Source organism: Procambarus clarkii, chromosome 93, assembly GCF_040958095.1.
Source record: "Procambarus clarkii isolate CNS0578487 chromosome 93, FALCON_Pclarkii_2.0, whole genome shotgun sequence".
Lineage (NCBI taxonomy): Eukaryota > Metazoa > Arthropoda > Malacostraca > Decapoda > Cambaridae > Procambarus > Procambarus clarkii.
This window is the reverse complement of record NC_091242.1, coordinates 7,459,933-7,472,432: the sequence shown is the minus strand read 5'-3', so window position 1 is coordinate 7,472,432 and position 12,500 is coordinate 7,459,933. Positions and strand designations below refer to the sequence as shown.

General features: G+C 44.2%; 1 protein-coding gene across 1 annotated transcript in view; it reads left to right on the top strand.

The window, feature by feature from the left end:
- Positions 1–4,145, top strand: part of LOC138359828 (proteoglycan 4-like) — a 10,289-nt gene extending 6,144 nt beyond the window's left edge. The window contains exon 2 of the mRNA XM_069319536.1: positions 4,084–4,145. Within this exon, the coding sequence (XP_069175637.1) occupies positions 4,084–4,145 (62 nt within the window). The remainder of the gene's footprint in view (positions 1–4,083) is intronic.
- The last annotated feature ends 8,355 nt before the right edge of the window (positions 4,146–12,500 follow it).

Below are 12,500 nucleotides of genomic sequence, written 5' to 3'. Positions count from 1 at the left end.
CATATAATGAAACTGGAAAAGGTTCAGAGGTTTGCAACGAGACTCGTCCCAGAGCTACGAGGGATGGGGTATGAGGAGCGCCTGAGGGAACTGTGCCTTACGACACTAGAAAGAAGAAGGGAGAGGGGGGACATGATAGGAACGTATAAGATACTCAGAGGGATTGACAAAGTGGACATAGACGAAATGTTCACACGGAATAGTAATAGAACGAGGGGACATGGATGGAAGCTTGAAACTCAGATGAGTCACAGAGATGTTAGGAAGTTTTCTTTTAGTGTGAGAGTAGTGGGAAAATGGAATGCACTTCAGGAACAGGTTGTGGAAGCAAATAATATTCATAATTTTAAAACCAGGTATGATAGGGAAATGGGACAGGAATCATTGCTGTAAACAACCGATGCTCGAAAGGCGGGATCCAAGAGTCAATGCTCGATCCTGCAGACACAACTAGGTGAGTACCACTAGCTGAGTACAGTCACATCAGAAGGAAAACAACAGTGAAAGAACAGGTATTGAAACTTCGAACAGGCGAGGACAGGTATACAGAGAATGACAGGGAGGTGTGTGAAGAACTCAACAAGAGTTTCCAGGAGGTCTTCACAATAGAACAAGGTGAGGTCACTGTGCTAGGAGAAAGGGAGGTAAACCAGGCGGCCTTGGAAGAGTTCGAAATTACGAGAGAGGAGGTCAAGAGACACCTGCTGGATCTGGATGTTAGAAAGGCCAGATGGGATCTCACCATGGATACTGAAAGAGTGTGCAGAGGCACTTTGCTTGCCACTCTCCATAGTGTATAGTAAGTCACTGGAGACGGGAGACCTACCAGAAATATGGAAGACGGCGAATGTGGTCCCAATATACAAAAAGGGCGACAGACAAGAGGCACTGAACTACAGGCCAGTGTCCTTGACTTGTATACCATGCAAGGTGATGGAGAAGATCGTGAGAAAAAACCTGGTAACACATCTGGAGAGGAGGGACTTCGTGACAAATCGCCAACATGGGTTCAGGGAGAGTAAATCTTGCCTTAAGGCTTGATAGAATTCTACGATCAGGTGACAAAGATTAAGCAAGAAAGAGAGGGCTGGGCGGACTGCATTTTCTTGGATTGTCGGAAAGCCTTTGACACAGTACCGCATAAGAGGATGGTACATAAGCTGGAGAGACAGGCAGGTGTAGCTGGTAAGGTGCTCCAGTGGATAAGGGAGTATCTAAGCAATAGGAAGCAGAGAGTTACGGTGAGGGGTGAGACCTCCGATTGGCGTGAAGTCACCAATGGAGTCCCACAGGGCTCTGTACTCGGTCCTATCTTGTTTCTGATATATGTACATGACAACAGGCCATCGTTTCGGGAATCAGCCTGACTGACAGATTAGATTTTTCTCAGTATTAGAGGCTGATGTAGTGTGAGGGCTAGGTGCTGGGATATGGGGGACCAGGTGCTGGGATATGCAGGACCAGGTGCTGGGATATGGGGGACCAGGTGCTGGGATATGCAGGACCAGGTGCTGGGATATGAGGACTGAGTGCAGATACTGTAAGTCATCAGAAGATGTTGTACTTGCATCTATTGCTTGTAACATTTACTTACTGTATGACTCGGTGTATTAGAGATCATTAATTGTAAGTATCACCTAGTTCGGTGTTATACAATAAGTGAATGTTGCAAACAACAGATGCAAGCAAACTCCTTGCCTGAATCTTCCTTACAACTAAAGACATTAGATGCACTAATAATCAATATGCATTTCCATTTTTTAGGGTACAGTAAGATTGTCATTATACATTATTAAATGCTTCAGAGTCTTGATATGTAGATTCACCGTGTTAGCGTTTGTCAGTTACATTTCTATTTTGTATATTAAATCACCGTTTTGCTTTCCCCTTTCCAAGCGTTGTCACAAGTGGACAGGATTTTTGGGTAAGAATTTTTAATTGAGGTCCAGCAGTCTTGCTAAAACTGTCCGTAAACGCCTAGTTACTGTCAGTTTTCTAGTGTTTTTCTCTTCTGTCACCAACAGGCTGATGAAACAGATTGAGTAAAGAAGTAGTAAAGAAAAGTAGTATAGTAGTAAAGAGTAGTAAAGATAGTAGTTAAGAAAAGACACAAACGATCACAAACAATTATGATAACAATCAACTTTTTGCAACAGATAGGATAGCTAGTTGCAACAAAGGGTAATTAGGGATAGACAGATAGGATAATTAGTTGCAACAAAGGGTAATTACGGATAGATAGACAGGATAATTAGTTCCAACAAAGGGTAATTAGGGATAGACAAACAGGATAATTAGTTGCAGATGCCTTACAGAAGGTTGAAGGGGTAATGATGGGGTGGTATAGACCATTCATAAAGTAATGGGTGGGGGGGGGGGTTCATAAGCCCATTAACCAGGCTGGTCTTCCATTTACCACTCTGTAAAAACAAAAAAATTAAATTACCATTTTGCATCAGAAACGTACAAACCCAAACATCCTACCTAACCTATCGAGACCGCTCCATAGCAAGACCTAAATTTAACGATGCGTGACTGTTTTCTAACACACCTCATTTTTAACGAGTTTGTTTGTATTCCATTACGTAAAAAATGCGATGCATTAGGCAAGAGAACGGATGTTCGGATAACTTAACATTTAACGTCGTAATTCGTGAAATATTAACACATTTATCAACGTACAAAATGCAATTCTCCTCACCTTCCCACTTGGGTTATATATTAACATGATATATATGTGTGAGGCGTGTCGTCCTGGCCTTATATTAGCATGTTAATGAGAAATCGCGTTTTGCGATATTTAACAGAATAGCGTTTAAGTATAGGGGGGAGGCTTTTGAGTAGGAGCAGAGTTCTGCAATTATTAGTGGACAAATAGGCAGTGTTTTATTTCACCCTGATGTACCTGTTACCTAGAAGGAAATAGGTACCTGGGAGTTAGACAGGTGCTGCGGGCTGCTTCCTGGGGGTGTGTGTGAGTGAGAAAAAAATAGTAGTTAGTAACAGTTGATTGACAGTTGAGAGGCGGGCCGAATGAGCAGAGCTCAACCCCCGCATGCACAAATAGGTGAATATGCGCGCGCGCGCACACACAAAAGAAACTCTGCCCATTTTTTGTTTCTGCCATCACCGGGGATCGAACCCGGGCTCTAGGATTTCGAATCCAGAGCGCTGTCCACTCAGCTATCAGGCCCCCTACTCATAGTTTTGTGTGTGTGTGTGTGTGTGTGTGTGTGTGTGTGTGTGTGTGTGTGTGTGCGTGCGTGCGTGCGTGTGTGACAAATCTGTGAAAATGACAAGAATTAAATGTAATATATGCAAACTAGTCTTCTCTACAATTGTTCATAATTATTACTCTTTTCTTCATTATCTTACCTCCGTGCTTCATAGTCTTACAGTCGTGCTTCATAGTCTTTCATTTCACCTAGTCTCTCTCTCTCCTTGGCTGGTTCACGTATAAACAAAACAGAACTTCGCCCATGTCATTCCTACCGCCTCACCTCAACTTGGGCTCACTGAATTCAGTCTTCTCTCCCTACTACCTTTCTCTCTCTCTCTCTCTCTCTCTCTCTCTCTCTCTCTCTCTCTCTCTCTCTCTCTCTCTCTCTCTCTCTCTCTCTCTCTCTCTCTCTCTCTCTCTCTCTCTCTCTCCCTCTCCCCCAGCATTGGTGGTTCTGGCAGTGGGTGCGGAGCTCCTATACTGATATCAATACGACATTCCTTTGTTTATTAAACGAATATTCCTTTCCGTTTTTTTATTGGCTAGTTGTTGCCATGGAAACTGGATACACCCACCGAGACCTTAGTGAGAGTTTACACATACTGCAAGTGTTAGGAATTGTGTTCTAATATATGGAAAAGTGGGTAACGTTACCTATATATAGACGTGATAACTACGGGCTCACCATAGCCCGTGCTACTTGGAACTTGTTGTTTCAGGTAGCGAATCTTCAACAACAACAACAACAACAAGCGAGGTAAGATGAAAATGTATAATTGTGGATGAAAGAGGTGAGTTGTATAATAGTAAAATGTTAGTTAATCGGCATAATTTGTTAATTAACACAAAATTGGACTTTCAAGGGGCAGCCTCGCGTCGGACCGTCGCTTATAAGAGTTATACAGAATTAGGCATGAACAATTAGCCCGCCCCGAGCGTGAAGCTGTATGCCTCGTTGTGAGGCATACAGCTTCACCTGAGACTGGTTCATGGCCTGAGAACCAGGCTCCAGGCAGTATGAGTGCTATGCTGCCTGGAGCACTCTGCATCTGGCGTACAGGACACCTTAACAACTCGACCAACACGACAGGACAAAATGAGGATGGTTAGGTTAGGTTACCTTGAGGTGCTTCCGGGGCTTAGTGTCCCCGCGGCCCGGTCGTCGACCAGGCCTCCTGGTTGCTGGACTGATCAACCAGGCTGTTAGACGCAGCTGCTCGCAGCCTGACGTATGAGTCACAGCCTGGTTGATCAGGTATCCTTTGGAGGTGCTTATCCAGTTCTCTCTTGAACACTGTGAGGGGTCGGCCAGTTATGCCCCTTATGTGTAGTGGAAGCGTGTTGAACAGTCTCGGGCCTCTGATGTTGATAGAGTTCTCTCTCAGAGTACCTGTTGCACTATGGTTGCAACTATGGTTGAGTATGGTAGCCGAGGCTAATTCCCCATCCCCCCGCCGGCACTCTGATGGTAATCTTGGTCATGGTATTTTATTAAATCACCTCATTCTTTGGGGCACACGTGAGGAACATAAATGCGAACAAGCCTGAACGGTCTCCAGGTATATATGCAACTGAAAACTCACACCCCATTCGCATTCGCACACAAATTGACATTTGTGTTCCTCACGTGTGCCAAAAGAATGAGGTGATTTGATAAAATACCATGCCCAAGATTACCATCAGAGTGCCGGCGTGGGGATGGGAAATTAGCCTCGGCTACCATCCTCTTTTTGTCCGGTCGTGTTGGTCGAGTGGTTAAGGTGTCCTGTACGCCAGATGCAGAGTGCTCCTGGCAGTATGGGTTCGAGTCATTCTGGGGTGTGAGTTTTCAGTTACATATATATATATATATATATATATATATATATATATATATATATATATATATATATATATATAATATTACACACACACACACACACACACACACACACACACACACACACACACACACACACACACACACACAGTTATGGTAGACAGGAATATTGTTATAGTGACAGACAGCAATGTGTGTTTCAACGTAGCAGATATAAAGCTAGTCGACCAAGGGAAGTGGAACAATGATAAATTGGAGCGAGTTGTCTAACTGTCGTGTCGGATCCTCGGGAAATGGCATTTCCTATCTTCTTCAGAGTATACCAGTCCTCACGTGGCTTGAGAAAGGTTCAGGAGACGAGCCCTTGACGTGTACTGGCTGAGTTACATCACAAACGACGTGATCTAAGTTCACCACCTTTCAGGAAGCCAGAATTAAGATAAACATTTGATTATTGATTATTGGCCAGGCTAGACTAGTCTAATGGTGCCGCAACCAATCAGGAAATGTAATGATGCTATTGGTGCACAAAACAGGCGCTTTCGAACCGGAAGACCGGTCTCGCTCTTGGGTAATAGGGGTTTGGGGGGGGGAGACAAGGGCTTCTTCTTGAGGTTGTCTTGAGATGATTTCGGGGCTTAGCGTTCCCGCGGCCCGGTCCTCGACCAGGCCTCCTTTTTGTTATACATCGCCAGGAAGCAGCCCGTAGCAGCTGTCTATCTCTCAGGTACCTATTTACTGCTAGGTGACAGGGGCATCAGGGTGAAAGAAACATTTTTCCCATTTGTCTTCGCCTCCACCGGGGATCGAACCCGGAAGCTCACCACTACGAATCCGAAGCGCTGTTCACTCAGCTGTCAGGCGCCCTTGTTATATTTTAGGGTAGGATATATTTTATAAAATTTATAAAATAAAATAAATTGTTGAAACACTATAACATCTATAAAATGTCAGTTTTAACTCCAATTATAAAAATATATTTATATATAACGTAATGAAAAGCATAATCATTCCATAAGGAAATTAAAAAAATATATATTTCAGTAATGTTCGGCTTCTTAGGCAACTTGGCCTATTAAGTACAAAACACACACACACACACACACACACACACACACACACACACCCACACACACACACCCACCTACCTACCTGGTATACAGGTTCCTGAGCCTACTGGGCTCTATCATATCTACATTATAAACTGTGTATGGAGTCTACCTCCACCACATCACTTCCAGGTGCATTCCACCTGTTAACTACTCTGACACTGTGTATATATTTTTATATACACACCGCTAGCAGATCCCATGGATTATTTAACTAAAATTTCAACATGTGAATGCTAATTCTGACATAAAGGCGTTTCGAAATTTCAATAAAGTGATGGAAATGTGTTTGGCTTATAAACAAGTCTGCGTCAGCTTTTAATTCCTGGAGAATATATCTGGGTCATGCAAACCTGTCGACACATTGTGTTACATCCTGCATAGTGAATGTCAGGCACAGTTTTGAGATGAGGCAAGATTGGATGCTGTTCAATATCTTACCTTCTCTCTCACTTGTCTCTTCTCTTTCTATTTCGTTCTGTCTCTTTTTTTTTGTCAATTTCCTAGTTCATATTCTCACATCCGTTCACAGTGTCTCCTGCGGGCTTTACCAACGTGTTCATCATTGACATATTATGTGGATGCTAACCTATTTCTGTCTTGTGTATTTTCTATATTACTGTGTTTGTTTCCGCTTTCTATTCGCATTTTCCCTCCCTCCTTGCACCCTTTTTAACAAGTGTGATTAATATCATATGAGTACCTACCGTTGGTTAACAAAGGAATGTCTTACCAGAATGGTTGAGAGAGAGAGAGAGAGAGAGAGAGAGAGAGAGAGAGAGAGAGAGAGAGAGAGAGAGAGAGAGAGAGAGGGTGTATTTGATGATTATCCAAAGGGGTTAGGTAAGTGTTTGATAATGCGTGTTTAACGAAAATGATTAAACTGGTTTTTGTTTGGAGGGAGAATTGGCCCCAAATGAGGAGTTTACCGAGAGCTGTTCATGAGTGGCGCTGAGCTGGAGTCGATGAGCGAGAAATGCTTAACCAAAGATGTTTAGTTGAACGCTTTAGCCATGAAAGGTTTAACGAGATGAGGTGTTTACGATAGTAGCTTAGCGAGATTTATTTGTTGTGCGAGTGGCTTAGTTAGTGGAATATAACGATCGGGTAAAGCTGTGTCGATTCTTATTATTTCTGTAAGCTAAAGATTTGTTATAACTAATATGCACTGAATTTAGCCTTGTCTTCTCTCCCTACCTTCCTTCTCTCTCTCTCTCTCTCTCTCTCTCTCTCTCTCTCTCTCTCTCTCTCTCTCTCTCTCTCTCTCTCTCTCTCTCTCTCTCTCTCTCTCTCTCTTCTCTCTCTTCTCTCTCTCTCTCTCTCTCTCTCTCTCTCTCTCTCTCTCTCTCTCTCTCTCTCTCTCTCTCTCTCTCAACAGGATTGTGTCATCACTAATTTACAGGTGCCTGAGCAAAAGCCAGCCGTGCCTTGACAAGAGGCCTAGTACCTCTTTATGTCTGACTCATTTTAAAAGTGAATCTAGATAAACATTCCTCAATACCCAATCAAAAAGTGAGCTTTTTGTCGGGCGTCAGGTCTAGGTACACGTTCTGAGTGCCTTCCCACGAGGCAATCAGAACTATAGGGTCCCTAGAGATCTTGAGATCTTGAGATGATTTCGGGGCTTTAGTGTCCCCGCGGCCCGGTCCTCGACCAGGCCTCCACCCCCAGGAAGCAGCCCGTGACAGCTGACTAACTCCCAGGTACCTATTTACTGCTAGGTAACAGGGGCATTCAGGGTGAAAGAAACTTTGCCCATTTGTTTCTGCCTCGTGCGGGAATCGAACCCGCGCCACAGAATTACGAGTCCTGCACACTATCCACCAGGCTACGAGGCCCCTATACTACGTCTCTTCCTTACTGGGTAAACAAGATGAAATGAGCCATTCTCAGACGTGAGACGGATATCCGTCTCACGGATATCTAAGTTCAAGGATATCCTGAAGGTCCTTACCTGGAGGAGACCCCCCCCCCCATCAATTTCCTCTACCTTTCTATCTTAAGACGTGGGTAAACCGCAGTAAACCCCAGACTGGAGTAGACTTCAGTAGTAAACTTGACTGGAATAAGAGAATAACTAAACGTCGACAGGAAAGAAGGAACAGAAGCACTGAAACTAAGAACAGAAGCACAAAACACACTGAAACTAAGAACAGAAGCGCAGAACACACTGAAACTAAGAACAGAAGCACATAACACACTGAAACTTAGAACAGAAGCATAGAACACACAGAAACTAAGAACAGACGCACATAACACACTGAAACTAAGAACAGAAGCATAGAACACACTGAAACTAAGAACAGAAGCATAGAACACACTGAAACTAAGAACAAACTGCATGTTTGGAAAAGTGAAAACAAGCGTAAACGAGGAGAATAGAAGAGAGGAGACGAGGGAGGGAAGGAAGGAACAGGCGATGATAGAGAACCGCAGAAGGAAGAGAGGAACGTAGAGAATACAGAAACATGGGTTAAGAATAAAGAAACATAACCCAGAGGAACGTGAAGGTGCCAAGGGGAAGAGAAGAAGAATATTGGAACAAGTAAAACAAGGGAAAAGAAGAAACGAACAACGGAACAGAAATGCAATATAAAAGTGATGAGAACAGAAAGATAGTGGGTAGAACTGTAGAACTTAGCAACGGGAGAATGGAAGGGAGTGTAACAGGAGGAAGGAGCAACAGGAGGAATGGAATAATGGGTAGATCTGGATCTGTTGCATTTTGGTCCACAAAATGCAACAGAGCCACGAGACAGACACACACACACACACACAGGAACTAAGAACAACGGTGTTCTTGCTTGCGGAAGAACAGGAGACAGCTAGGTTTCTCCTGTTGGCAGAAAAACTAGGGAGAGTGCGGTTCCTGTTGGTGGAAGATCTGGGGAAAGTGCGGTTCCTGTTGGTGTAAGCTCTAGGGAAAGTGCGGTTCCTGTTGGTGTAAGATCTAGGGAAAGTGTGGTTCCTGTTGGTGGAAGATCTGGGGAAAGTGCGGTTCCTGTTGGTGGAAGCTCTAGGGAAAGTGCGGTTCCTGTTGGTGTAAGATCTAGGGAAAGTGTGGTTCCTGTTGGTGGAAGATCTGGGGAAAGTGCGGTTCCTGTTGGTGGAAGCTCTAGGGAAAGTGCGGTTCCTGTTGGTGGAAGATCTGGGGAAAGTGCGGTTCCTGTTGGCAGAAAAACTAGGGAGAGTGCGGTTCCTGTTGGTGGAAAATCTGGGGAAAACGGAGGTTTCTTTCTGTTGGTAGACTGTTGTATGCGCTATTAATAAACGTAAATTGAGCAGAAGAACGTGAGTGAGGAGGTGTGGTTCCAGGCGTCTCATTCCTCCTGTCATTCCCCTCTACAACCCCCACCTTCCTTCTCCCCGTCAGCATGGTGGACAGGAGAGCAACAGGAGGGAGAGCAACAGGAGGGAGAGTAACAGGAGGGATAAGAGTAACAGAAAGAGGAAAAATTGGTGGAGGACGAAGAGTACTGTAAGAACTACAGCAGTGGAAAGTAGGGGTGACAATGCCAACATCAATGACTAAAATATACACGGCACCAGAAACAAGAACAGCTACAATATCAGCAGGAACAACAACAGCAGCAACAGCTACAGTAACAGCAGCAGCAGCAGTAACAGCTACAGTAACAGCAGCAGCAGTAACAGCTACAGTAACAGCAGCAGCAGCAGTAACAGCTACAGTAACAGCAGCAGCAGCACTAACAGACTAATATTGACCTCAGTCACAAGTTGGTGGGACATGACCATGATATTGCTGAATAGATGGCCTGGTAGTCATGCTTCCCAGAGCACCGGGTCAAGAACAGGTGTGTTGTGGGCTGCAGGTGTAGTGGGTATCCTTCCTGCAGGTGTGTCAACATTGGTGTTGGCCCCCTAGTGTAGAAGCAACACTGGTATAGCCAACACCAGACTGGGAGATAGGAGAATAACTTTATCTCCACCCCAGAATTATTTGTTAACACAAATGCCTCAGAGATTGAATAGGACGTCAAGTGAAATTATTTAACGCTCTGGAGCCAGATTTACGAAGCAGTTACGCAAGTACTACCGAACGTGTACATCTTTCCTCAATCTTTGACGGTTTTGGTTACATTTATTAAACAGTTTACAAGCATGAAAATTACCCAATCAATTGTTGTTATTGTTATAAACAGCCTCCTGGTGTTTCGGAGCTCATTAACTGTTTAATAATTGTAAACAAAACCACCAAAGATTGAGAAAAGATGTACAGGTTCGTAAGTGTTTGTAAAACTGCTTCGTGAATCTGGCCCCTGGTGAGTGGGATATAACCTTTCATTACCATCTCTTCCTACAGTTTTCTTAGATTTTATAATAACATCTAATATAGTTTTTTAATTATATCAATAGTATTTCTTTGAGGTTTCATTGTCATGTATTTGTGCCTTATTTTGTTTGATGCAATTGGTCTCATTGACCCTCAGATAAATGCCTCATCAACCAATCAGAAACAAGAACCAGAGGAAATTATACAACAGTGCACATCGAACAACATCACATACCAACGTGTTAACAACAACAGACCCTCCTGGTCGAATACAATATACCCTCCTGGTCGAATACAACATACAATGATGGACACAAACACGAAAAAGCCAACAAAAGAAATAAATCAGGAAATACAATGGAATACTCAATAGTGGATGCACCCACCCTGACTGCCTGTGTAAATTGGGTGTAGGTAATAGTATTACCAGGGCCCCCCACACCCCCCTTCACCACCATTTCCATCAGCATTTACATAAATTGGCGAGAATGGGAAAATGGGATTAGCAGTTCCGCCAATTATTTTGACAACATTGGCGAGACCCTGCGGGAAATCCTGTCTTATTTGCTAACAATGTCTCTGTTCTTACCTGAGGCTGTGTGTGGGTGTGTGTGTGTGTGTGGGTGTGTGTGTGTGTGTGTGTGTGTGTGTGTGTGTGTGTGTGTGTGTGTGTGTGTGTGGGTGTGTGTGTGTGTGTGTGGGTGTGTGTGTGTGTGTGTGTGGGTGTGTGTGTGTGTGTGGGTGTGTGTGTGTGTGTGTGTGTGTGTGTGTGTGTGTGTGTGTGTGTGTGTGTGTGTGGGTGTGTGTGTGTGTGTGTGTGTGTGTGTGTGTGTGTGTGTGTGTGTGGGTGTGTGTGTGTGTGTGTGTGTGTGTGTGTGTGTGTGTGTGTGTGTGTGTGTGTGTGTGTGGGTGTGTGTGTGTGTGTGTGGGTGTGTGTGTGTGTGTGTGTGGGTGTGTGTGTGTGTGTGTGTGGGTGTGTGTGTGTGTGTGTGTGTGTGTGTGTGTGTGTGTGTGGGTGTGTGTGTGTGTGTGGGTGTGTGTGTGTGTGTGTGTGTGTGTGTGTGTGTGTGTGTGTGTGTGTGTGTGTGTGTGTGTGTGGGTGTGTGTGTGTGTGTGTGGGTGTGTGTGTGTGTGTGTGTGGGTGTGTGTGTGTGTGTGTGTGTGTGTGTGTGGGTGTGTGTGTGTGTGTGTGTGGGTGTGTGTGTGGGTGTGTGTGTGTGTGTGTGTGTGTGTGTGTGTGGGTGTGTGTGTGTGTGTGTGGGTGTGTGTGTGTGTGTGTGTGTGTGTGTGTGTGGGTGTGTGTGTGTGTGTGTGTGTGTGTGTGTGTGTGTGTGTGTGTGTGTGTGTGTGGGGTGTGCGCGCGCGTGTGGGTGTGTGCGCGCGTGTGTGTGAGTGCAGGGGTGCACTAGGCTCTTAGGTCCACCTTCCTAACGTATTTAATTTAACGAAATTATGTTTTCTCGAATCTTTTTAGCATAAAATTCTTATCATAAGTTTCTTCGTCTAACAATCTTCTATCGTTGATGGTGCAATTATCGATTTGTTTTCAGCAATCAGTGAAATTAATGTCTATAATTTTCTTTCTATAGACCCTCTTGACCGTGTCTTAGAATTCGAACTTGGATGATCTTGAACGTGTCTCAGGATTTGAAATTGGATGATCTTGACCGTGTCTTAGGATTCGAACTCGGATGATCTTGAACGTGTCTCAGGATTCGAACTCGGATGATCCTGAACGTGTCTCAGGATTCGAAATTGGATGATCTTGAACGTGTCTCAGGATTTGAAATTGGATGATCTTGACCGTGTCTTAGGATTCGAACTCGGATGATCTTGAACGTGTCTCAGGATTCGAACTCGGATGATCTTGAACGTGTCTCAGGTCTCTGTAGCTGGTAACATAGTGACCCATTCTATGAACGATATTTCACGGTCCTCCCAGTTGGATCATAAATACTTCTCTCACAGAACAGAATGTCGATCAAACTCTCTCATATTAAATGTTACCTTGAAGAATTGTAAATTTAATTTGTTCAAAGTTGGTCTGGCCTTCGGCGT